This window comes from Morone saxatilis, unplaced genomic scaffold, assembly GCF_004916995.1.
Source record: "Morone saxatilis isolate NCDOM2014 unplaced genomic scaffold, NCSU_SB_2.0 Contig12, whole genome shotgun sequence".
Classification (NCBI taxonomy): domain Eukaryota; kingdom Metazoa; phylum Chordata; class Actinopteri; family Moronidae; genus Morone; species Morone saxatilis.
In genome coordinates, this window is record NW_023339674.1 from 16,995,024 (window position 1) to 17,020,079 (window position 25,056).

General features: G+C 40.8%; 4 protein-coding genes across 5 annotated transcripts in view; 1 reads left to right on the forward strand and 3 right to left on the reverse strand.

Annotated features, from left to right (window-relative positions):
- The window catches only part of tnni3k (TNNI3 interacting kinase), a 12,765-nt gene extending 8,426 nt beyond the window's left edge, over positions 1 to 4,339 (reverse strand). The window contains exons 1-15 of the mRNA XM_035653985.1: positions 4,161 to 4,339; positions 3,674 to 3,782; positions 3,475 to 3,560; positions 3,092 to 3,189; positions 2,687 to 2,797; positions 2,491 to 2,589; positions 2,229 to 2,367; positions 1,845 to 1,989; positions 1,661 to 1,765; positions 1,455 to 1,549; positions 1,212 to 1,361; positions 1,046 to 1,129; positions 906 to 962; positions 321 to 413; positions 159 to 216 (exon numbers count right to left, since the gene is read on the reverse strand). Coding sequence (XP_035509878.1) covers positions 159 to 216; positions 321 to 413; positions 906 to 962; positions 1,046 to 1,129; positions 1,212 to 1,361; positions 1,455 to 1,549; positions 1,661 to 1,765; positions 1,845 to 1,989; positions 2,229 to 2,367; positions 2,491 to 2,589; positions 2,687 to 2,797; positions 3,092 to 3,189; positions 3,475 to 3,560; positions 3,674 to 3,782; positions 4,161 to 4,200 — 1,469 coding nt within the window. The 5' untranslated portion in view covers positions 4,201 to 4,339. The remainder of the gene's footprint in view (positions 1 to 158; positions 217 to 320; positions 414 to 905; positions 963 to 1,045; positions 1,130 to 1,211; positions 1,362 to 1,454; positions 1,550 to 1,660; positions 1,766 to 1,844; positions 1,990 to 2,228; positions 2,368 to 2,490; positions 2,590 to 2,686; positions 2,798 to 3,091; positions 3,190 to 3,474; positions 3,561 to 3,673; positions 3,783 to 4,160) is intronic.
- A 702-nt stretch (positions 4,340 to 5,041) lies between these two features.
- fpgt (fucose-1-phosphate guanylyltransferase) lies at positions 5,042 to 8,819 on the reverse strand. Its single transcript, XM_035653986.1, has 4 exons — positions 8,649 to 8,819; positions 8,338 to 8,505; positions 8,123 to 8,215; positions 5,042 to 6,654 (listed from the first exon to the last, which is right to left on the reverse strand). The coding sequence occupies exons 1-4, from the start codon at positions 8,719 to 8,721 to the stop codon at positions 5,240 to 5,242; spliced, it is 1,749 nt and encodes a 582-aa protein (XP_035509879.1). The 5' UTR covers positions 8,722 to 8,819; the 3' UTR covers positions 5,042 to 5,239.
- Positions 8,820 to 11,470: 2,651 nt separating this feature from the next.
- Positions 11,471 to 20,632, reverse strand: acot11b (acyl-CoA thioesterase 11b). Its single transcript, XM_035653772.1, has 16 exons — positions 20,416 to 20,632; positions 19,009 to 19,207; positions 17,212 to 17,281; positions 16,986 to 17,046; positions 16,798 to 16,899; positions 16,571 to 16,706; positions 16,324 to 16,477; positions 15,551 to 15,670; positions 15,238 to 15,376; positions 15,054 to 15,109; positions 14,358 to 14,424; positions 14,176 to 14,259; positions 13,656 to 13,789; positions 12,696 to 12,827; positions 12,417 to 12,543; positions 11,471 to 12,263 (listed from the first exon to the last, which is right to left on the reverse strand). Exons 2-16 carry the CDS (start codon positions 19,196 to 19,198, stop codon positions 12,054 to 12,056), a joined length of 1,782 nt encoding a protein of 593 aa, XP_035509665.1. The 5' UTR covers positions 19,199 to 19,207; positions 20,416 to 20,632; the 3' UTR covers positions 11,471 to 12,053.
- A 1,018-nt stretch (positions 20,633 to 21,650) lies between these two features.
- Positions 21,651 to 25,056, forward strand: part of ssbp3b (single stranded DNA binding protein 3b) — a 13,238-nt gene continuing 9,832 nt past the window's right edge. For both annotated transcript variants that reach the window (XM_035653907.1, XM_035653908.1), the window contains exons 1-4: positions 21,651 to 21,837; positions 22,607 to 22,679; positions 22,823 to 22,884; positions 22,973 to 23,057. In XM_035653907.1, coding sequence (XP_035509800.1) covers positions 21,782 to 21,837; positions 22,607 to 22,679; positions 22,823 to 22,884; positions 22,973 to 23,057 — 276 coding nt within the window. In that variant the 5' untranslated portion in view covers positions 21,651 to 21,781. The remainder of the gene's footprint in view (positions 21,838 to 22,606; positions 22,680 to 22,822; positions 22,885 to 22,972; positions 23,058 to 25,056) is intronic.

Genomic DNA, 25,056 nt, shown 5'->3' on the forward strand with positions numbered 1-25,056 from the left:
CTCCCTCTGAAGATAAAAATGGCTCATTCTAACATAACGAAAACACAATCACTCTTATTTTCAGGTGATTATACACACATAGCTATGAATATTATATTTCAATAGAGCCAATAGATCCTCCTAAATGTTACACACTGGACCTTTAAATTGACATGTACCGTTTTATGGCGACTATTTTGTTTCGGCATTTGCCTCTGTAGACTCTTCCAAAGGAGCCTGAGGGGGAAACAGATTTGAAGCTCAAAAATATTATCTGATTATCTGAAGCACATTATTTGGAGAAAAAAAAAAACTAAAACCAAACATGTGAACATAGTTACCTGATCCAATAATTTCGTTAAACTCCAGCTCAGACAGCTGAAGATGGAATTGAGATGGGAGGCTGGCCCTGAGCAGAAGAACTTCTGCTTTCTCTAAAAATAGAGAGAAACAATTTTAGAAAACTTTAACTCATTGATGAAGAGCTTTACAGGTGTGTAATGAATCAATACCTCACAAAGAAAGTTGCTATTTTTAACTTAGTGCTTACTTACTGAATGCAGTTAAACTGACTCAATTTATTTTTAAATTGAGTTTATTGTCTATTATTCAAAAAACATGGCTGATGATAGTTACAGTCATGTTTAAAGCATAATAGTTTCTTCATAATACAGCCTTTTCATCTGAAGGTACTACAGATGTTATTTTTTTCAGGGTAAGTAATTAAAAGTAGAATTAAGGTGCACTTATCCTATTATTCCTTATCTGAGAGGCTTTAAACGCTGGTTTCATGCTATTCAGATCAACTGTTTCTTGGATCTTAAGTATGAATATCACACAGACAGACTGGCAGTGTGCGCTGTCATGTCATCTGACACTGATGTGAAGTGTGGGAAAATCTGCTGCGCTCCACTCCACCTCGCTACCTTTAGTCATGCTTTTGATCTTTCCCAGAGGAGAAGGGACAGAAACGTAGGACCCATCTGGAAGAGAGCAGACATGTTCAGACAGATAAAAGGATGGAGGACTTATAGGACAGATAATAGTTTCTCGAGGTGTGACTCACCCCCTCCTGGCTGGGAATACTCGTTGCAGGGGGACTCATCTGGACGTTTGTAGTGTTTCAGTAGGGTGACGATGGCATCGTGACCTGAGGTGGAAAAACACAAGAGCTAATATTAGCTTTCATTAGATCTTTCCTGACAGCTTAGCTCATCATCATACAAACAGACCTTTTTCATAAGCCCACATCAGACAGGTCTGCTCATCCTTCTCCCCGCTGGACCTGCTGGGGTCACAGGCAACCAGGTTCATGTCTGCGCCACCATCCAGCAAGAACTGCACCAGGCGGATGTGGCCGTGAAAACAGGCACTGTGCAGAGCTGAATAGAGCAAAAAAGGGATATATATAAACACACTTATAATTAAAAATACAACTGAACATGTGAGTATAGGAGTTTTAACACATGAGTCACCTGTGTGTCCGTCTCGGCCCTGATGGTTGATGCTCATAGCATTGTGGCTCAACAAGAACTTCACCATCTCCAGGTCTTTACCATAGGTGCAAGCACTGTGACATGCCATATGTACTCATTATCACCTCAGAGCAACATGAATCACAGGTTAAAAGTGATGCTCATAAATCAAACGTGTCAAAGCACAATACAGTGTGTGACAATACCTGTGAAGTGCTGTCTCGCTGAATATGTTCTCCTTTGACAGACTTTCTGTGCCAGAAATCTGTATGATCACCTTCGCTGCTTCAAATTTCCCATTATAGCAGGCCCTGAAGAAACACAACATTCAATACAGCACTTCATGACATCTAGCAAAAACGCACAGAAGCCTACTGACACTCTATTTACAGGTGTAAAGGTGTGTCCCCATAGATGTTGACAGAGTGAGGCTGTACGTCAAAGTTGCCTTGCAGGAGATAGCGGACAATGTCATGGTGACCAAAGCGGGCACAGAAGTGGAGAGGAACGTGATCTTCATTGTCCTGGGCATTCACTGAGAGAGAAGAAAAGTTAGAGAAAAAAAAAACATTCCCACCATCATTTTCAGCTATAGAACTGAAGTATCTTCCCTGTGGCTTTTTAAGAAGGAAATCAGTAGGTTTGGCAGTGTTGAAGCAGTGCGTAGTAAGTAAAGTATATAATAACCTGTGCTGTTATGTTTAATTTACAGACGATTGACTCAAGTGAATTTTAACTATATGTCGGGATGCACTCAGGAGTCTCAGGTCTCACCGTTAGTTTTGCTCCCTTCCCCCATCAGCAGTTTGATGATGCCAAGGAAACCTTTGGCTGCAGCTAGGTGCAGCGGCCGGTCACCTACCTCACCACTCGCATTCACATCTGCCCCAAACTTGAGCAGCAGCTTTGCCACCTGAAAGGTAGAGAGAGAGAGAAGTAGAAACATATAGATTCAGATGAGAAAAGTGTCACTTTTCTGATCAGATTGTTCCCCCATAAGTTATGAATGCAGAAGTGATGACGATGAGCAACTTACCTGCTCATGACCGTTATAAGAAGCAATGTGCAGTGGAGTGAAAAACACAGCATCCTGAACATTCACAAAAGCTCCGTGCTGCAGGAGTATATCTGCTGCCTGGTGGGGAAATATGGCAGGTTATAAACGTGCAAAAGCAATGAAAAGTCCACAGGTGTTGATCATTTAAAAGACCCAAAGAAATCCCAGCTCTCACCTCATGGTGCCCAGCCAACGTGGCCACGTGCAGGGCAGTGAGGGCCCCATAGCCCACCTGCTGCACGTCTGACCCTCCGTGGAGAAGTGCAGTCAATAGCTCTGCATTAGCCTGTGGTACCAACATAAACAAGGAACACATCCAAAGACAGTGAGGTGAAAGCATAACTACTGTATTACTATCAAACACTCACTTTATATAGCCATGATTGTTCTGCTTTTTCCACATCCCACTTCAGAGATAGTCATGCTGACTTAGTGTGTACTTGGACTCCACCATGTGGCAAAACATAAGACAGCTCTTCACCGCATGACAACACAAGCAAGGCAAAGACATAGATTACACTTGGAAATATATTTAGAATATATCTGAAATCTGTATTTACTGCTCTTTAATTCTCTTCACCTTGTAAGCAGCGAGGTGGAGTGCAGTGAATCCATTCCTGGACAGTCTGGAAGGACGCAGGCCCTTGAGCATCAAGGTGCGGATATGGGCCTTGTTACCTGGTCAGAATATTACATACTGAAATTATCAGCTGGTAAAATATTTCACTAAACTAAACATAATGTTTATTGTTAATAACATAACAAGATGAAATAATATACTAAATCTAAGAAACAGGCAAACTGTTTAGTCTTTATTACAATTTATTTCTGTTTACATTTGTGTCTAACTTTGAGGTTTAAGGTCATCTTCAGACAATAATGTCACTCAGTCCATAGTAATCCCTCTTTCCACTGTCACAGTTTGTTGAGGAGTTATTAATAGACCCTAGCAGTCATGCATACCTCCACATACGCAGCAGAGATGCAACAGCGACAGCCCCTTCTCTGTTCGGTAGCTCACGTTCACCTTCTGAAAAGCCTCATCGGAGCTGAGTCACAGAAAATCAACATCACCAGCTTGTAAAAATTAAAACCCCTTGTGTTAAATTACACATGGTTCATACTGTGAGTCACACACCCTAAATTCCAATTTAAAACTCACCCAAAAGCCAGTTTGAGATCCACAAGCTCGCTGTCTTTGAGCTGAAGGTCGTCTTCCAACTTCTCAACGATCACGGCGTACGACTCCCCCACCTTCTTTTTCCACTCATCTTCACAATAACATGTCACATCAAAGTCAAATTTTATTTATGTAGTAATCACAATTTGGGGTTTACAAACTGTACAACATTCGACACCCTCTGTCCTTTGACCCTCGTAATTGGCCATAATGTGAACTTATTATTGCCCATGTGCAAAAAAAAAAATTGAGTGCAAACAACTGTATATTGCACTGTGTTCTGGCACTACTATATAGAACTGTCAGTCACTGGCTTGTTCAACTTGTGTACATCTTGTGATAGAAAATGATGGCAGCTAACAGTAAAACCCTCCCCTCCAGGCCTTCCTTCTTCCATTCACACCTCTTTCTCACCCTGTGGATACATCAAACATTAAAATATCCTCCCACGAACACACCAAGCCATTACCTGTACATGTCTGAGATGGTCTTGATTTGTAATTTCCCATTGATATGGTCCTGCTCTGGTAATATGTTCTGTGCAGTTTGGTTTACTTGAGTAAAGCAGTAATACAATCTCTCACTCTGCCACAATTGCACAGGTCCAGATAAAGGGGGATCATGGACTGCGGGCTAAAAATAAACACCTTTGAGTGGAATGCCTAACAACTACGACAACTGATCTCCCTCCAAATGCAAGCGGGCGTGTATCAGTGTGACCGTGTGTGTGTGTGTGTGTGAAAACAAAGCAGGTGATCAATGCCCTGCCACTACAATCAGTCTATGATGTATGAGAGGCTGATTGATTTTTTTTGCCTAAAAAACAAGTTCAGTGGTTCCCAACTGATTTCTGTCACACGCAGCAGACCTGTGACTTGTCATAGCAGGAAAAGCAAAAGTAGAAACCAGAGGATCTGTAGTATTATTTAAACCGCACATCTATGTTTAAATTCATTTTATTATTACAATCAGATAAGCTTAAAGTTATTCGTAAACAAGGCTTTTTGCTCTATATTCTGTTCATGCTCCATACCATGTCACCATGGTCCTGAGTTGCAAACAAATTAAATTAAATGAAAAGAACTTTAAGATGAACTGTGCCCTTTGCCTCACATTGTTGTTATAAGACAATGGACATGTCGCTATAGAGACAGATGCTCCAAATACCGACGTATTTATACCTTTGATGCTGCCATATTAACAGCGTATCCTCTTGTCATGAGCAAAATAATTACTGAAAGCAAAGCAACACTTAAATGCTAAAAGTGAGATCAGATGAGGTAAAAAGCAAAACGCTTCTATAAGACACCAGAATGTTAAAATTTAGATTACAAAAAACATACAAAAACATTTTCAAAAAATTAAGAATGAACTTTATGAAACATTACACCACAATGAATCAGATGACAAAATCCAAATCAGATCTTCATACTGCTGACAAAAGCTCATAGTTCTGATGGTTGAAAAATGATCATACAATATATTGATGATTTATAGCACAATGTATTTGATTTCGTACTTTAACAAGATAAAACTGCTCGCATGATCTCAATTGTCCGATTTTCTCCGTGTGATGTCTTCATATAGTCCCTTCCTGAACTTCAACATCTCCTCCAGGTTCTTACACTGTAAGCACTCTTGCATGGACATCAGCTCTGTGTCTTTAGGTAAGGTGAATGTGGACCCACTCAGGACGGCCTGCAGCATTTCCAGAGACACTGAGAACGAGCTTTGTGGATCAGAGCAAACAGGAAACAAACAAGCCTTCCACAAACTACAGCTGGACGCATCGCCTGAGAACCTCAGGACTTCATTTTTCAGCCCCCAGTGGGACAAACACTCTGCCAGGCTGAAACCAAAAAGCTTCAGCTCTTCCATGTACGCAGGGGCTTCCACACTGCGCTTTAAGTCGTCATTAATCCCAAACACGACAGTCACAAACCTCGCTTGGTGCTTGTGATTCACACACAGTGAGTGCATGAAGACTCCATCAGGCACAGAGAGGGCTGCACTGACCCGGCAGCCGCTGACGATGGAGCCCCGACCTACAGAAACTCCTGTTCCCAGTCTGGAGTACTCCACCACTGATCCAGCTCCCACAGTGCAACTGGAATCGAGGACGCTGTACATAACGCAGCATCCGGGGGAGTCGTCTGAGTTTTCATTCATATGTGCGCTGAAGGCAGATGACAGGAGACCAAGCTCCCTCTGCAGTGCCACATCCTCAGTGAGGTGAAAGAGGTACTCTGATGTGGTTCCAATGTGATAAAACTTGGAGTTGTTCAGGAGAATGACATTCAAGGGAGTCCCTTTTAGAAGATGGAAGATCTTTTGGCGGATTTGCACCAGACTGCTCTCCTCTTTGGTGACATTTGCGGTGTTGTTGGTGTAATCTATCGTGGCTTCAGAGCCCAGTGCTTGGAGGAAGTCCCCGTATGCATCTATCTCACAGTCCAAAGGGCCCAACTCTCTCAGCAGGTTAAGAAGAGACTTTGTGGTATCAAAGTCGATGTAATAGGTGCTGTCTGTGTAGACAAACTCAGCATCAGGAAGAGAAAAACAACCGCTCTGCCTTTTACAAACAGCTCCATTGTCTCGCATCTTATCAACGCTCGGCTTGTGCAGAAAGCACAGGCAGGAAGTGTTCTCCATCTCTGAGTAAGTAGACTTTTCATGCGAATCCAACACAAACACTCCATGGGTAGTCCCAATAGACAGTGACGAGGGGTGTGCTAAAGCTGTAAAGCCAGGTTTGTCAAAACAGACACTTTCATCCTCTGCAATACTGTAGAGCTCTATGTCATCTGCACAGGTCACCAGTACACCGGGTTTCATCTGGGACGGGAACTCCACATACATGGCCAGTTTGAGCTCCAGCATCTGGTAGAGAGGGTCACCCAGCGGCACGGCGGTGAAGATCTTCCCCAGGGCGCTGGCACTGGGCAGACGCTGACTCAACCCACCTGGATGGATGAGGAGAGAAAGTGGGGAAGATCACATACAATACGTGCATTATTTAAAATGTCTGATCATTTGCAATCAGCCCCTTAACTTTAGAATAACTTGAAAACGTTCACGAAAAGTTAAATGAAAGACATTTTCTTTTTAAGTCTGTAATCACATACAAATGATACACATTGTTACCAATCACATGTCTTGTCAGACTTCAAAGTATTTATTTTGCCAATACACTACATTATTGAAATAATGTACATTTTTCTTTTGACGTATGAGATAATACGTTTTTGGAATTGAAATCTGAATCTGTTGGGGTTAATTAGACGATGATGATCTGCTGCTGTGGAAGGAAGTGGAAGTTTAATTGAGTAAGAATAAAGCTTGTAGGGAGTGTGTGTGCAGTTTCTAATCTAATGTTCTCTGCAGTCTTGACATACTTTATTTTTTATGCTTAAATATAATAATAATAAGAATCAATAAATAAATTAGCCGACATGGATGCAACAGTAATTGTGTTGTTGTTATTTGGACTGTGTGTGAGTCAAGAAGCGGAGCCCTTTGCGGTGGTAAAGTTTAAAGAAAGGCCATAATATCATGGTAAAGTATTGTTGCTTATTTTATTAGGGCAGTAATACTGTCTGGAGCCTGACTTTGGCAAATGGCCTTAATAATTCACGGGCAATAATGGATTTACTTTGATAGTATATATGCATGCAACCCATCCATCTATTTTCTGCAGGCCCTTATTTGTAATCAGGATCATAAGGGAGAAGGAGGTCATCACAGCAAGTACCTGTAGTGCTGACAGTGCTGACTGTAGCTTTTGATCATCAGTTCATCGTTTCTGGTTTTTTAAGGAAAAATGCCAAAGATTTTGTAGTTCCATCCTCCAAAATGTAAACATCTCAGCTACAGATTACAACCCCTTCACCTCACCCTCCCGTTCCAAACCTGTAGCAGAAGCTATGGTGGTCCCATCTAGAGCCACTGTTTGGTTTGTCCATGGTGGACTATTGTAGAAACATGTCGGTTCAACATGTCGGACTCCGCAGTAGAGGACCCGCTCACTCTGCAGATAAAAATGGCTTCAGTTTCGCAGCCAGTGGTTTCTGCTACATGCTTGGAACGGGGAGCTGCATTGAGTTTGTTGCAATCTGCAACTTCACAGCTAGATGCCACTAAATCCTACACACTGGTCCTTTAATTTAGGCCTGTACGATATTAAAGTGAATCCCTTTGGTTTTGCTTATAATTGTGAACAAAACAAGTCACTTAAAGATGATGTATCAGCTTCTGGAAAATTGTAATGGGCATTTTTTACTACCGTTTTCTGACATTTTATCGACCAATAATTACACAAATACCATCACTGAGAATACCGTATCAGCATGAATTGGAAGAAAAGCAGCGCAAGACATAATTGTAATTTATTTAGACATCTAAGGGCAACAAAAGGTTATTAAAATCTCCAACCTGCATGGATGAGGATGACTCTCAGTCTGCTCAGAGTCTTCCCATAGATGTCATTCAGCTGCTGCAGCGCATACAGCGTGGAGCCCCCATTCCCTTGAAAACACAAGGTCAGACTAGTAATAATTTCTAATAATGTGGTGCTTTGTTGATCCCCCCTCAACAGCAAACAGAGGCAGTTAAAATGAAACTGGAGAGTGTCCGTCTGACTCACTCACCTATTTTAGACCCAGGCGGATCTGAAAAGACCTTGTAGTGAATTCCATGGGGAAGCTCTTTCCTGTCAACTTTCTGTGTGATCTGCAGCTCATATGCTTCCCTCTGGCTCCAGTCTGCAGCAGTCACAACCACCACGTCCCAGAACTCCCCCGGCTGCACTCCTCGGTCTTCACATGAACAGAAAGGAGATAGTTATGAGGACAAAATACAGGCACGTTTAAGCTTAATATCTGACATGCTTTCACTGACCTACACTTCAGACAGATATACAGACATACAGGATGAGATAGATAGATGATATAAAACTCACCTCGCAGAGAGTTAAATTTCCTGAGTTTTTCTCTTGTTGCGGTTTTTAACTTTGTGATGTATTGCTGACTCATCCTATCGCCACTAATGTCGATTAAATACACTCGCTGTAGTTATGTTAATAGTTAAAGTGCAGCAAACCTATTTCAGATCGTCTCCTACTTCCGGGTGTTGTCACGTGGTTACGTTGCCGGCGAGTAAACGGAGCACGTGGTCAGGGTGGACCTGCAGTTTTGTTTTGGTTTTGTTTACGTTGGAAAACAGCCATAGATATATCATTTTTATATTTTAACACATAATAAATACAATAAAATAAAATGTAAATATTTATATTATATTGGCTCTGTCCCGGAAGAGTGAAACAGTGAAGTTCACAGGAAGATCTTAGTGTTTTGTTTGTATTATTAATTGGTTTCTGTATTGTTTTGTTCTGTGTTCCATACATTATGTGAAATTGTCTCTCTTTTCTATTCTTTGTTCATTTAAATATATTTTCTATCAATTTAGTCTTCCCACATGATGCTCTGAAGAGCCCTCACTGCACTCTCTCAGGATATATATATATATATTCAGGTGGAGAAATGCAAAATTACATTAAAATCCTTTGCTGTTTTAATGTAATTTAAAGGCTCTGCACACCCACACAGGTGTTTTCACTTTACTGGACGATTGGCCTCTGCTCAGGCTGAAAGTATGCAGAGCAATGCTGGGAGTTGTGTGTATAGGAATGGCTGAAATAAGTGAATACACCAGTATGGGTTTATCTTGGGTGTGTGTACACCATGAAAGTTCATTCTTGACCTTGACAGTAGTTTGACAAAAGAAACTAAGTGGACTTTAAGTACGATTTAATCAACAGTTTTATTGTAATCTATTTATGTTTATGTGTCTTAATTGTGTTTTTTAACCTAACCTTTAACCTAGTCTAATTTAGATGTATTGAGAATCAACCTTTTATCCCAATTATAAGAATATATTTATTTTTATGGCTGAACAATGTTACAAAGTGCTTTACAAAAGAAAAAGAAACCCAGACAAGGATGATTATCATAATTGACAGGTCCTTGAAACTCCAAATTCCCAGACACAATAATTAAGTACATGACCATGATGTCTTCAGTGGTGGCTCTGGACCTGTACAAGTACTAATGGTGTTTTAGTGGTTTTACTTCACCGCAGTGCAGACAACCTCCCAAACAGACCTACAACCTGATGTAAACTAATGAGTGAAATAAATCATTTCTTTTTCTGAACATAGCTAATTGCCTGCTGAATAACCTTTGATAATTAATTGATGACAAAAGTGCACTTTACTCCCTGAATGGAGTCTGTTAAATTAATTAATCTATTACGCTAGCTTTTATAATCAGAAATAACAATCATTTTTAACAAGGTTTTCTGTCACTGTTCACATGTTACCATGGCAACAGATGCTCAACATCCTCAGGCTACATGTTTATTTGCATGACATTAAATTGTATATTGTTACAAAGTGTATTCTCTTTCTCTTACACCACATTCCTGGTGCTGTGGGTTAAGAAAAAGCAGATGCAAGGGTCTTAAATCTCCATGACAACAACATGTGGAAATGTCTTGGGACTGGTTGTCTGCTAAATAAGCCCTTTGACATCTCAGTGGTGCTAAAAAGGAAAGTTTAAGACAGTTAGACACAATTGCAGATACTTGAGGAGCGAGCTGGATTAAAAAAAAAAAAAAGGGTCTCTTTTGTTTAAAAAATTGGAGGAAGAATTCAGACAATGTCAACAACCTGGGCTATATTTAACTTTTAGAGTCTGCGACATAGGCTGTGCTATCAGCTGATCAGCTGTGGGTAACAAGCCTCAAGTAAAATAATTGAAAAGGAAAAAAGATGAAAGAAACTGATCCACACAGATCAGAGATCTTTCTTTAGACCTTGTTCAACATCCACTACTTACTGCTAGTATTTCATATTGGCTGTAAACTTTTTTTTATAAGAGGTTATATAAGACTGTGCAATTCCGCTGCACTGAAAACACACAACTTGGCCACCTTCAACCACATTTATCCTTCCAGTATTACAAAGATAAGGCTAAGCAGTTTCTACTGAAGCTCTCAGAGCTCTGTCAACAAGGTTGCCTTCCAGATGACAGCCAACAGGTTGCAGGCAGACTTTGAGCAGAAGAAGTTGGTAAACCAGCCTATGGAGCTGGATTGTTGAGATCGTTCACAAAGCACTTTGGCAGAGGCAGTAGGTGCAGGACGCCGGGCAGAAGTATGCTGCATTTTTAAAACAGAGGTGAAGAAGGAAGGCTTGGGAGTGGGCACTGACCGAGGCTTTTCACAAGAATAGCACAAATCAGACGCTGTTCAGTGACCTGCAGAGTGGTGTGAACTGGCAGCGGGCGTTCAGCCGCAGGCCAAGACACGTAATCCACTCATCCAGGGATGCTTTGGACAGATTTATTTCACAGGATTACTGACTGGCCTGTGCCTGACAGTATTTCATCCTTTTACCTGAAATTTCACACTGTACTGACGATCACATACATTTTTTCATTACAGATGCTGCTGTTCTCCCTGTTCAGCTGTCCGGGAAGCAGTGTGAGCACAACAGGATGATCATGGAACAAGCACAATACCTGGAAAGCAGACAGAGCTACAAACTCCTTTAAACCCCAGTCAGAGGCAGCCAGCACAACACTAAAATCACAAGTTACAGTGGGATACAACTGCAAGCTGTGTTTTTCCTTTCTTTTTTCTTCATGAAAAATGGTTAAGGAATGTCAGGAATGCAGGGTGAAGGAGGTGAACACCAACACAACAGCTAAAATAAACATAATCCACTGGTCTATTGTGTTTATTGTTTCAGTTTAATCAAGAAAACAGCTTGGCCATCGAGTGTCAACATGTTATACGATCAGTGCAAGAGTTGTCCTGTACAATCATTGTCTCAAAATAAAAACTTTACATTACACACTAAATGTACAATTGGCTTAAGTCTTAATCAAATAGTTTAAAAACTTTATTTAGGAGGTAGGAAATATACTATATCTAACAATAAGCTGTTTCAAACATCCCAGCTTAGAATAATTTTATTCTCATGTTAGTTTCTGTAAAGACTGACGAGAAAGACTCTTGCTTCATACCTAATAATCTTGCTGAAAACATGTAGCAAATTCTTACAAAAACCTATACAGTGCATTTCTTTATCCTTTCTCTCTCCCCCTCTCTCTCTCTCTCATTTACAGAATAAACAAAGTCACACAGTGCAAACTGAGGTTTAAAGACTTGGGGGGGGCGGGGAAACCAACCACAAATCCATTGCAAAGACGTCTGCAATCTCCGGGGGGGATACTTAAAGAGCATGGCACCTCCACAACAGAAGTGCCATGGGATGAAGACAGAGAGATGATCCTAATCCCTCCTACTGATGCCACTGCTCCTCTTGTGGGGAGACCATGGCGCCACTGTTATGTCTCATTGCAGAGAGTGGCAGAGCAGCCAGGCTGTTTTTGTTGGCCTCCAGGAAGTCGCTACAGGCAGAGAAAGCGCTGTAAAAGCTGGAGGAGAGGCCAGCGATGTCTGTGGAGATGTAGGGGAGGACACCCGGTGTGGCCTGGTTGTAATAGGTGATCTGAAACAAAACACAGGTCAGACATGGTGCAGTAAACCACTGCATCTTGTAATTACTTTTGCTTTAGTTTTAAAGTTGTGAAGCTTTATGCTGCAGCAATGTGCTCATAGAAAGCGTGCATGCTGAACTGCGTGTCCCTCTCATTTGGCCAACCTTGGTGACAGTACTGGACTCTTCCCAGATTGTGAAGCCAGCACAGAGCACCTCTCCCCTGGTGTAGTCCTCAGTGGGAGGGTGAGTGGGCAAAGTGACAGAACGCAGAGCAATCAGATATGGGTCCCTGAGAGGGACAGAAGAAGTGGGCATCATGAGAATTTATGAAAGAGTTAGTGGCAGTAATGCAATAATTGGTTGCATAAAAATATAATAATATAAAAGGTGGAATAGGATATCGAGAAACAAAAGGTGAAAAAGTTTATTATGTTACCACACCTGGCATCACATGGCTTCCTCCTAGATGCCAGCAAGATAAAGTCCTTGCCTTTGCCCCTTTTACTGACCGACGGTGTGGCTACGCGATAAAGTGTGTCTTCCTCATCTGCTTGGTTGATCATTTCACATTCCCTGCAGTGGCCACAAAGCAATAAGCATGTGATACAATGCAGATGTGAAAGAGTTAAATAACTATGTCTCACAATCAATTAAGAAAAATAACTGGAACCTTTTGATTATTTTATTTGTTACTCATTTTGTCCTGAATTAATATGTGCCAACGTATGTCATGCTGAACTTTCCCCGTATGTTTGTTTTGTTGTTTGCTGTAATAATATAATACAACTGAGTAATTTAAAGTATAAAGCTGGTGATATTTGACATTTCTTCTGTTGTCCAAAACCGACAATTAATGTATCCTTATACCTCTGTGCCATAGACCTCCATTGTTCAAAAATGATGAGGAATGAATGAGCACCATTGTTGCACTGGTTTACATGTTGCTTCATTACCATGAATATAGGCACTGTAGTTTATTTTGAGTGCATCCCACATACACCTTCCTGTGGCTGTAAATACTCACTAAAGCACCAAATGTGTATTACTCCATAGCTGAGAAGAGTCCCCTGAGAAACACTCTATTACTATTAATTCCTGTGGCATTTGCTAAAAACTACAGTGCCCTGCTGTTTTATGAAATTACTGAGCCTTTTTAAAAATAAAACTGCATATTTAAAGATTTACATATTCTATAAGAATCTAGAAACAAATGGGCTTGGGGCTGAGCATCAAAGATCCAAAGTATTGAGAAACAGACAAAAACACTGTTTTGGTGTTTTTATGTGATTTGCTGACAAAAATATAGAATAACATCTGAATTATCCTTTAAGCTTACTCTGCTGACTGTAAGTTGCTGTACACCAGATGACGCTAAATGCCAAAAATGTAGACGTTACTGACTCATAGTGCTGGTCCCACTCCTTTCTCCGCCTCAGGTCTGACAGTAGGTGGAACGTTTGCTCTGCTGGTACACCGACGTGCATCTCCACCTTGAAACACAGCACGTGATTTTCCTCCAGTGTGTACAGCCTGACCTAAGAATGGAGCACATCCACAAAGAGGAGGTGGGCTCTACATGTACAAACAGGTTTTGTTCCAGTTATTTTAATGCACGCACAGTTTGACAGCTGTCACGCTAATTGGTGGGTGCATGAGAGATTCTACATATATTAAATATTTTGAGGATGACTTTAGTCTGAGCTTGTTCTCTCAATCTCTGAAAATTACTTTAGACAAAGTTTTCAGACTTGTTCTGCATTATTCCACCATTTAATTAAAGCAGTGTGGGCCTACTTCCAGGACAGCCACTGTGACTGTGCAGCTTCTTCAAAATAATACGGATCCAAATGCACGGTGGAATCGCAACAGCTGTAACTATTTAACAAGCTATATCCTGGATGCTAATACAAACAATACTGACCTTGTTTTTCTCAGAAGTTAATACCCAGTTGTTTCTGGTATCCATTAGTTTCAGTGCTGATACATTATTGTAGCTCAGGTACATCTGAAAAACAAAGGGCTGTCTGAACTCTTGACCACAGTGGCAATATCTAATAAGCCTTCCTAAGCATGTGTGCCTCTGTTTGCCTGAAATTGCAATACCTGGTTACTTGGATCCCAGGGAACAGACAGGGGCACTTCAGTTTGCTTGCAGGAGATAATGTATTTCCTGTAAACAGGTAGGGCACAATGATTTACATTCAGGGACAAAAGAAAGATGTGACCGATTTTCATTCTAGCAATGATACAACACATTTGGTTATCAAACAGTGGAGTGAAGATTATACTGGAGGCCGGGTATTTTACAGTTGAACAATGAACTTATTATGCTTGACAGACTCTGCACCAAAGTCTGCTCAGCTGTGATATGCTGCTCTGCCAAGTCATGTGCTGCTGCAGAGGATTGTAAACAATAGACAAACTAAGCAATGATGACTCCCAGTGCTTTATAGTGCATCATGTACTATAATTTGTTTTGTTTTTTTCAATGTATTTGTTGGTTTTGTCATGTTTAATGAGAATCCATCTTGCATACAATGTTGGTTTGTGGTTGACTATTAGTATCATATCTTCAGTGACAAAAAAACCTGATTCCTCTGCAGCTACTTTTGGCTCAAAACATATGTTTCCTTATGTAATAAATAGGAAAGGGAGTAATAACAGTTTTGTGTTTAAAATATGGACCAACTTTTTTCACAGACAACATACAGATCTGCAACAAACCATGTCAGCACTCTATAAATTTATCAGTAGGCTGTACAAAGAACAAAACCTGATGGTTCAAAGGGATATACTAACCTATCCAGGCGAATCTTCTTTCTGGCAATAGCTTCTTGATAACGTCTTTTTCCATCCTGTAAAACATGGGAAAACCCAATGTTGAAATTCTCACAAAAGGATGCTCATTTAGCTTTTTTTTGGCTCCATACTTATATGTATATTATGGGCTCCCAGGCACTGACAGGACACTTAAAAAACTCACCACAGGCTCAGGTCGTATCCGTGGCAGCGTGCTTGGTTTCCTGTCACTGTCCAGCACCTCAAACGTCATAAAAGCACTATTTATATGGCGCAGAGGTTCTCCACCCTGATAGGCCTCAGCACACACTCCCACCTCCATGCTATAGCACACCATGTACACAGGCGCGTGGGTTCACAAAAGATATGCATTCACACAGACGTATAATGTAAACACACTTAGACTGTAAATGTTAAAGATACATACATTTATTAGATGAGTTGAGAGTTGTTTGTCCCTTGTGCGATAAGAAGTCCTCATTATGTGTAGTACTCACCTGTGCTTGAAGGAATTGTTAACAATGGCTTTCAGCACTAGTCGGTCACCAATATGAGATGGGCCACGGAAATGGAACATGTCTATGCTCCTCAGGGTTGGGTGAGCGTTGCACAAGCGACTAGATCAAAATATGAAGAAGAAAGAGCAAAGTGTTTGTAGTTTGTTTCAAGTGCTGATGTTTTTTTAACCAATACATTACAAATAGCATCTTGGCAAATTAGGAATTATTAGGAGTTACTAGGAACATGTTTATTTGTTTTCTTGCTGAGAGTTATGAGAAGATCACTCTTATATCTGCTGGTTAGGTATGAAGCTACTGCCAGTTATCCTACCTTAGCATAAAGACAAACCAGGAGAAACAGGGTAACAAAACTCATCGACGATTACCAGGTTTTATCTTGTTTGTTTAATCTATACAAATACTGGAGTGAAAAATAAACTATTTGTGCATTTATGAGGGGTTTTCTGTAGGACTATTTTGTGGCCGGGTGGTTTACTGGCAACCTCAGCCAAGAAATAGTCCCGCACAACTCCTTATAAAATCATAACTTGTCGTATTAAACCAATTAGATATAGTGTTTTAATTAGTGAACTTCAGGAGTGCTGGTAGGTGGAGTTTGTTACCAGGCTAGCCCTTCCTCCTGTTTCCACTTGTTATGCTAAGCTAACTGACTGCTGGCTGTAGCTTCATATTTAAATATTTCTTTAAATTTTCTTTTAAGCTAGTTTTAAAAAAAGTAACAATGACAAACAGAAAAACTAGGTCCACACCTTGCTGCAATTGTAGCCACATTCTCCATCCAGGCCATGATCTGACCCCCAAAGGTGCTGACTTGGTGGTTGGCATGTGGCGGTAGCACCAGTTCCACGCTCTCCACTCGTGTCCGCTCGGCTGGCACAGCATCCTGATACTCCTGGCATTCTCCTGGTGAGAGCGCACAAACAAGGAGCTTTAGTCAATCAGACTCCAAATGGTGCCAAGTGCTGTGTTATAAAGCCCTACGTCTACTGTCTGTACTCAGTTGAGCTGTGCTGCTGCTCAGTAGGTCTGTAATGATCTCAGCATGGATGAGCCTCATCCTCCTCCGCTCTGCTGCCAGGCTGTACTCCATCTGCTCCATTTGTGTGCGAGGAATCACCTGCTTCAGCTGTACCTGTGCACACAAAACACACACAGAACCAGAGGATGTTGAACCAGCTTTAGTTAAATGGCTTTGTGTTCATATTTCGGTTATTGCCACTTACCTTCCCAGCTTCAGTTCGTCTGGCCACAAAAGTAGCAAAGGCATGGCAAACCTTCCACTGCCTGTCAGTGTAAAGGTCCTCACAATTGACCAATATACCCACCTGAAAGAGAATCACCACATTTATTTATTACTTATGAAATAAAATGAATGCTCACAATGCTGAAATCAAAAACAATGTCCACCAACCTCCATACTGGACGTGAAGGCTCGGTTGACCTTAGCTATGATGTTTACAACCTTTCCCACCCTGGAGTAGACAGACACAGATGCTTCTCTTTACTATCAACATGAAGCAGTGATTATAGTATCAACACATTGTGAACCTCTCAACTATGAGACGTAATGTTCAGTTAGTGTCAGGAATGATTTGGAGATACACCATGGTAGAGCAGCAATAAGGTTAATACCTTACCCTATGGTGTGTTCAAAATGGATGTCGTCCACAGATGCAGTGATACAGGAACAACCTGCATGTCTCTCGGCTGGGAGAGAAGAGATATGGAAATATTTAGGTAGTGCAGCACAAAATCACAAAGCATCTGTGAACTGGGTCACTGATTGACTATGAAGACATCATCTTCAGACCTAAAAAATAAAAACATTACTCATAGGGAATTCCTTAAAACAAAATCCTCTCAAATTGGGGTTCTGTGGTCTAATGTGCATCTCATGAAAAAGTTTGGGCCATTTCTGGATTGTTTGTCTGTTTGTTTGTTGTTTTTATAATATATTGTTTGATTGTATTTTTCCTTTCTTTTCTCTCTTATATTGACATTGTTTATTGTTCTGGAGTGGCGACACTCTGTAAATGCACAATCTGGTTAAAAAAAGAAAAGAAAAATTAAGAAAGAAAACATTTGGGAACCTCTGATCTATTACACAAAAAGATACTTTCAAATTGAAATGCATAAATCATAATCGGTTTCCAGAAAATCGTACTACATATATATTAATACTGAATATATAAAACTGTGTAGGATTTAGCGCTCTAGCAGTGTAGTTGAAGATTGCAACTAATTTGCTTCACCATCCTTTTCCAAGTGTGAGGAAGAAACTGTGGTGGCTGCAAAATGCATTAAAAACACAAACGCCTCAATCTAGAGCCAGTGATCAGTTTGTCTGTTCTGTGCTGAAGATCTAACATGGTGACTGGCTGCATCTGTAGATATAAATGTCTCATTCTGAGATAACAAAAAACACAATAATTATATTTCCAGATGATTATCCACTAATGAAAAAATACCTATAAATACATTATATTCCATATCTGCCAATGGATCCTCCTAAATGTTACACACTCAACCTTTAACTACCTGGCCTCAAGCCAACCAGTCTGTAATTAAACCCATAGTGTCTTTATAAGTGGGCCTTAAAAATCTTGGACAAAAAGCAAATAAAAAGGTAAGAACTTAATATGAAGAAAAAGAAGAAGATATACCAGCTACCAGCGCCTCATGAGCAGGTTTCGGGGTTAGGTTGCCTTGCTCAAGGGCACCTCGGCAGTGCACAGGAGGTGAAACTGGCACCTCTCCAGCTACCAGTCCACCACACTCCATTTTTGTGGTCTGTGGGACTTGAACCGGCAACCCTCCGGTTCCCAAGCCAAGTCCCTACAGACTGAGCTGCCGCCCCTATATATGTGCATTTTATTGATGTAAAGCTGGTCTTTAGAATGTTTACACAGACTTGCTCCTCAGCCTTTCTGCAAATACATCAAGAGACTACAGAACTTCAGCAGATCCACCAGAGATTCCACCAGAGATCCACCTCCAGCTTCAAGTGGCAATTGCCATCTTCCATTCTGTCGACCATTTTTTGCTCTGACAGCTCAAATAAAACTTAAATAAATAATACTACAAGTGTTACATGAATCCATTTTTGTGTGTTTAACACAAACACACACACACACACTGGTTTATCTACCTAGCTTAGTTTAGGTATGTAAAAAAAACCTCCCTTTTGAATCATCAGGATTTAATTTTTAATGCAAGTTTACTACTTCCTGCTAGAATACTTCAGCAATGGGATATTCTTGGATGACGATGGTGCATCCTCAGAATTGCAGATGCTTGAGAACGTTTAAGGCTTTATAATCTCCTGGTGAGCAGTTACATGCTGTGAAGCTGAGACGTAAGAAAACTACTGAAAGTTTCGAAGTAACACTTTTCATTCATTTAGCTCATATTGTAAAAGTGAGCAGTTTTCCTACCAGACAAGCAGGCTGTGGAGTCCATCCATTTCAGCAGCTGCCCGACACTCAGCTCTCCACAGTGGTTGGCATGGCATGGCAGCACAATCTGACTCATCTTTACTTCAGTGGGGTTTCTGTACCCTTCCTCACTCTCCTCAATGAACAGAGGGTCCTGCACGGTGTCTGCATGTTTCCCCTCTGACGTCATAGTTCACAACTACAAAGATGGGAAACACAGGGGAAAAAATGTGTTACAGCAGAACCAGGACAGTGTCCACTTGGATTTGGACTCACATACTGAAGGAAAAATATAATGATTACAGCCACATCACCACAAAACATATGATTGGAAGTTGCATTACTTCATACAGCAAAATCAAAAAAATGGACGCATCAGTTGTAAAAGGAGTTAAACAGGGGCCCTTTCTACACTAAACCTGGACCATGTCCGGATGTAAAAACATTCTGTAACCCAGATAGTAAAAGTATTTCTTGGAGCGAGCACCAGTCTTCTATTTTAATTATGGTTAAGAAAAGCACACTTTATTTGTTATTTATACATTTTGGTCCCCTAAAACACAATTATATAATCTTAAAAAAAAAAAAATTATTATGAAATGAAAACAATTATTTTTCCATCAGTTGTGATGGATAGTTGATGAAATCTGTTTGGGGTTCATTCAAGGACTCTTTCAGCTGACAAGCAATCCATTTTGAGTTTAAGGTGGCTGCAACACAGGTGTTTACACCCACATCTAACAGTAATTTAAGTGCAGAGTCAGAAGCACTACTACCAAAACACAGACATTTCTAATCTGTTAATATGCCTTGATTTTGCTCCCCTACTGAACATGAAATATGCATTCATCATCATTTGTGCTGCAACCTAAGACGCTTTAAATAATCTGCAACTCAAGTTTGTGAGAAATTGCCCAACATTTATCCCCCACCACCACCACCACTGAAGGATCAGGAAAAACCTGAAGCGCCTATTTATGTAATCAAGCATTTGATGGTGCAGCTTCTACACTATCAATGAATACAATTATACATACAACCTTTGTTTCTAAGTGCAGGCTGGGTCCTGTCTTTTTAGAGCGGTTTTATTCATGCTGAGACTGAGAAACTATTTCAAGACACATGCAAACTATTTTAAGGCATGCCGCTGAATGGGTTACTCATGGAAACTATTTGTTGGGATACAAGTGTTTGCCCATAACTTTTGCTCCAGTGGGACTCAGTGGTCACCTGTCTTTCCTGTCATCGATGACAGGAGCTGCGGTGACCTTTAAATTGACTTCAAATGAAATGAGACATTCACCATTAAACTTCTGTTGCCAAAGCACACCCACAAAAAACAAAATCACTGGTAAACACGGCCATGTATTTCACACTGAGAGCAAATGAAATAGGAAAAAGGCTCACCTGATTTTAAAAGTTACTGCAGGGTAAAGAGGAGATAAAGTCCTTCGCGTGGTAATGACTGTCGGCTGGGAAACATTAACGCCGGCTGAGACTGTGCAGCCTGCGACCGGGGCTCTTAACCATGTCACCCACCCGCTGAACAACACAACAACTTGCTGAACACACACATGCACACACACGCCATAGATTTAGAGTTTCACCACTGGAGGGAGAGAGAGAGAGAGAGAGAGCGAGAGGGGGAGAGAGGGAGAGAGAGAGGGAGATCCCCCTGTAGTTACAGTCCACATTTTTAAGGTGGAACTGTGGTGACCTCATATTTAAGGGGTTTAAAGGCGATATTTAATAGCAAATCAAACAGGAAAAGCATTTGTTCATGCACTTATTTAAAGAAATAAAAAATATATACTCTAGAAATGTTATGGATTCTAAAAAAAAGTGGTTTCAATATGTATGTAAAAGTTCTTCCATACTCAAGCACCGTTTAAAAGTTTATTAAACTCCAACAATGATCTCTTCAGAGGAACCCATTTATCTAGTCTTACTTGAGACGCTTTTATTGATTTGCTATGTATTGTAGGGCCTGCATATTTGCTTCTTTACTTGTTAATTTCTTATGTAAGGGAAAACAGGGCTTATTCTATCCCATATCATCATTTATTTGCTCCTTGTGAGGCAAAACCTTATTGTTCTTCCTACAGTATAAGTTGCTGTTAATTAATACACTTAAAAGTCCATAACATATAGAAATATAAGGCTCTTTTGGTATGGAGCCCACATAATAAAAGTAATACTAGTAAGAGTAGTACATAATTAAAATGAAGGGTCCAAAGAATAATAAACTTTGCCTTAAAGCTCCAATCAGTTTTCAGGGCACCATATTTTGGAGATTTGATTTTTATAGTTTCTATAAAATTATTTTTTATTAGAATTATTTCTTAGATATAGATACTTATACATACATTTTATTGTAAAATATTTTTTGAGAAGGGAAAAATGGTTGAAATGGTTGATTGTTAATTGCCAGAACAGTTAATTCATGTCAGAATCAAGTGTTGTAAACACTTACAGAAGAACTATCAGTTTCTTCATTAAATTACGCTCATTGATATCGCAGCTATCAACGTCAAAAACAGCAAACTGAAAGCACGAAGAGGCAGACCTTAAGGCGAACGGCGCTCTCTCATTGGCTGCCGGCGGCGTCAGTCACGCCTGGCCCCGCCTCTTCCCCCCGCGGACCAGGCTCGGTTGAGTCGTCGGGTTGAGCAGGAGTGCGGTTGGAGTGCGAGAGGGTCGCGGCCGCGATGATCTGACAGATGAAATAGCGAAAAAAAAGAAAGAGAAGGCGGGCGTCCTCCCACACTAAACAATGTTCCCCAAAGGCAAAGGCACCCCGGTGCCCTCGGACGGCCAAGCGCGAGAAAAGTAAGCTCAGAAACGTTTTTTATTGTGTGTTTTTTGCCTCGTAAGTTTTTCCCTCTCGCTCTCTGTTGTTCGCTGGACAGAGCTAGCGAGAGGCGATTTCCTCCTACCGAGAGTGGAATTGAATGAACCGCCTTGTCTGCTCGCCATTCCTTCCCCGAGCTTGTGTTTGTCGCTACCTCTGGCTTATTGCTGCCTCTTTTTACACCTCTACGCACCGATTCCGAGGGCTTGTGTGTGTGTTTTTTATTTTTTAAACCGGCGGTTGTGTGTGATATTTTGTGCGGTTTTGTGCAGTCGAGAGCCCGGAGAGGAGAAAACAATAACATCGCCTTGCCACACAGTACATTGTTTTCTCTGTTGCGCTCTGGATAGGCTCCGTTTTTATTTCCCTCAGCCCCATCAGTGCCACCAGGATACTGTACCTAGCTAATACACTGCAGGCTGGTGCTGGGGCTTTTATTTTTTTAATTTTTTTTTACCCTTTCACATCACGACGTTAAATTATACTGTTGCTTTAGCACTTTCTTGTGAGCTCCTCATTGTAGTGAATCTAACCAGGCTTTGGCTTGGTTACACAGTCCCCATTTAATTTTTTGGCATAGGCTATTTGGCAGCCATTGTTCAGAGGGCCTGTACGCGACTCTAGTCACTCAGTGTGCCCGCTGAACAAGATTTAACCTCATGATTTTAACGTTTATTTTTAATTTTTTTTTGCCTGTTTGTTAAATTAAATTTAAAATGATGTTGTTTTTTTGTCTCCCCCACACAGGTTGGCTCTGTATGTGTATGAGTATTTGTTGCACATAGGAGCACAGAAGTCTGCACAGACATTTTTATCAGAGGTATGTGGAATTTTGGAAAAAAGTTTTTTATTATTAATATTTTTTTTAAATATAAATGTATCATACATGCTCTTTTAGTAACAACAATATTACCATGTACGTAGTTGACACATTATAAAAAAAAAAAAATCCCCATTTCCTAGATCCGATGGGAGAAAAACATAACACTCGGAGAACCCCCTGGATTCTTACACTCCTGGTGGTGGTAAGAGATAATGTTCCTGTGTCCGGGTAAACATGTCCAGGGGTTGGTTGTGTGGTTTTGTTTGCTTTATGACCTGTCTTGTCCACAGTGTATTCTGGGACTTGTATTGCGCTGCGCCAGAGAGGAGAGAGACATGTGACCACTCCAGTGAAGCTAAAGCCTTCCATGATTACGTGAGTAGTGCTTACACGGGGAACTGTTGCACAGATTGTTCTGTCTCCTGCTAAAGAAGACAACAACTTTCCTGTCAAGGCTGAGAAGTGGTGTAAATAATGCGCCTCCAACTCGGGTTGTGCAATGAGTCAGACTTTTTTTTGGTGGAGCTATCAGTGCAAAGTCCTCATAATCTCTGTTTGTCAACGCTCAAGTCCTGACAAAATCTCCCACAATCCCCTTCAATTGTGATACAGCTGCCATACTTCAGGTTATTGTGATTCCCTTTAAGCTTGAGGAATTGTAATGCTTCACCCTAACAGGCTGTCTGCCTTTTTGTCTATGTTTCGCACATTATTTTAGAGATGAAAGTCATTTGTTCCACTTCAGCTTTGTAGCAGTATTTAACTATCTAATGCAAATTAGGACAGTATTTTTTTTTTCTCTCCCTGAATTTACGATCGGTCATCTTGCCCAGTTGGTGGGTCGAATGATGCGCCCAACAATGAGCTTTATAGGCTTCTGGGAAAATGATGCTGATGTCAGCATGTCCTGATTCAGACCTGTCGAGTGCTCTCCCGTTATCCACGCCACGCTAAGGCTCCCTGCCTCAGCTGTGAAGACGAAAAAGAACCTTGTGTGTGTGTGTGTGTGTGTGTGTGTGTCTGGGGCACAACTTCCAGACACTTTATACACACAGCTTGATATTTGACAGACGTCCAGCAGACCTGAGGTGTTGCAGTGTGATAGTATACACTGAAACATATTACCTGAAATGATATGATCCCGATGGAATTGAAACTGAAAAACTATATATGTCGGATCCAAAATCTATGAAATGTCACGAGTATAAGTGCACCCTCGTATGACAGCACTTCCACATTTGCATGGTATGGGTGTTTTGCATCCTGATAATTATGCCATTTTAGAGACGGTGTGTGTTTTTTTCTCCTCCGTGTGCTGCATTGTTTCCCGCTTTGAGTCAGCATTCAAAAGCAACATCAAAAAGAGCCTCATGAGGATCAAAGGAAGTGTGAACTGCTCGTCAGTGGCTTCTGCCGTTCTCATCCTTGTGCTTCTCCGGCCTGATCTGAAAAGATGAGACAAGCATCTTGCAGCTGATGTCAATAAAAGAAAGATACTTTTTCAGGTTTTGCTGTATCAGCACAACCAAGGAAAGACATTAGAGGTTAAGGAGTCCTCTGTGGATGACTGATACACATAACCACAGTTTGTTGGTAGTTTGGTGTATCAGACAAAGTGGGGTTAAAACGGAGATGCTGGTCCTGCTCTTGGCAGATAGGGTTGTCAGGGTAACCGGCCTCCTGATCTAGCAGGTGACCTGGGAACCGGCTACAGCGTGGCTCTGCCCTTTCAAAAACCACATTCCTCATTATTCTAACTCACACAAATAAAAGAGGAAGGTTTTTTGTTTGAAACCAGCCTTTAGACACCTAGCCTCCTTTTATAGGAATTGATCGTAATATTGTTGATTTCTTTTGTGTTTTTTTGTGTTGTTTGGTCATATCAGTGACGCAGAACTCCAAACTCTTTGTCTGTTTTGAAGAAATCATATTTCTAAACATGAATTGCATACCATATGTATTCTTAAAAATGTTAAGGTGCTTAAGAACGATTTAACTCTTTTGTCTAAAATAATTTAGCAGTTTTTCTTTATTATTATTATAATGGGGAAACCACCTCAGACAAGTTTTGAAAGATTAAACAACACAATATAAGCTGTTAAATTGCAGCCCGTGGTTTGACTAAGACCATTTTCATAACATGGAAAACATTAAGCAAATGAGGGAACAGTGAAACGTCAGTCTGGGCAGTGTGCTGCTGTGGTGGGGAGCTTTGAGAGTTTCTGTGTGGTTGGCTCTCCCCGACATCTTGTGGTTGCCCTTCGCTCTGATGTTGGTTCTCCTTGTGTTCATTTGTGGATGTTGGGGTTCAGGCGTGTGTGTGTGTGTGTGTGTGTGTGTGTGTATATCTATATCTATATATATATATATGTAT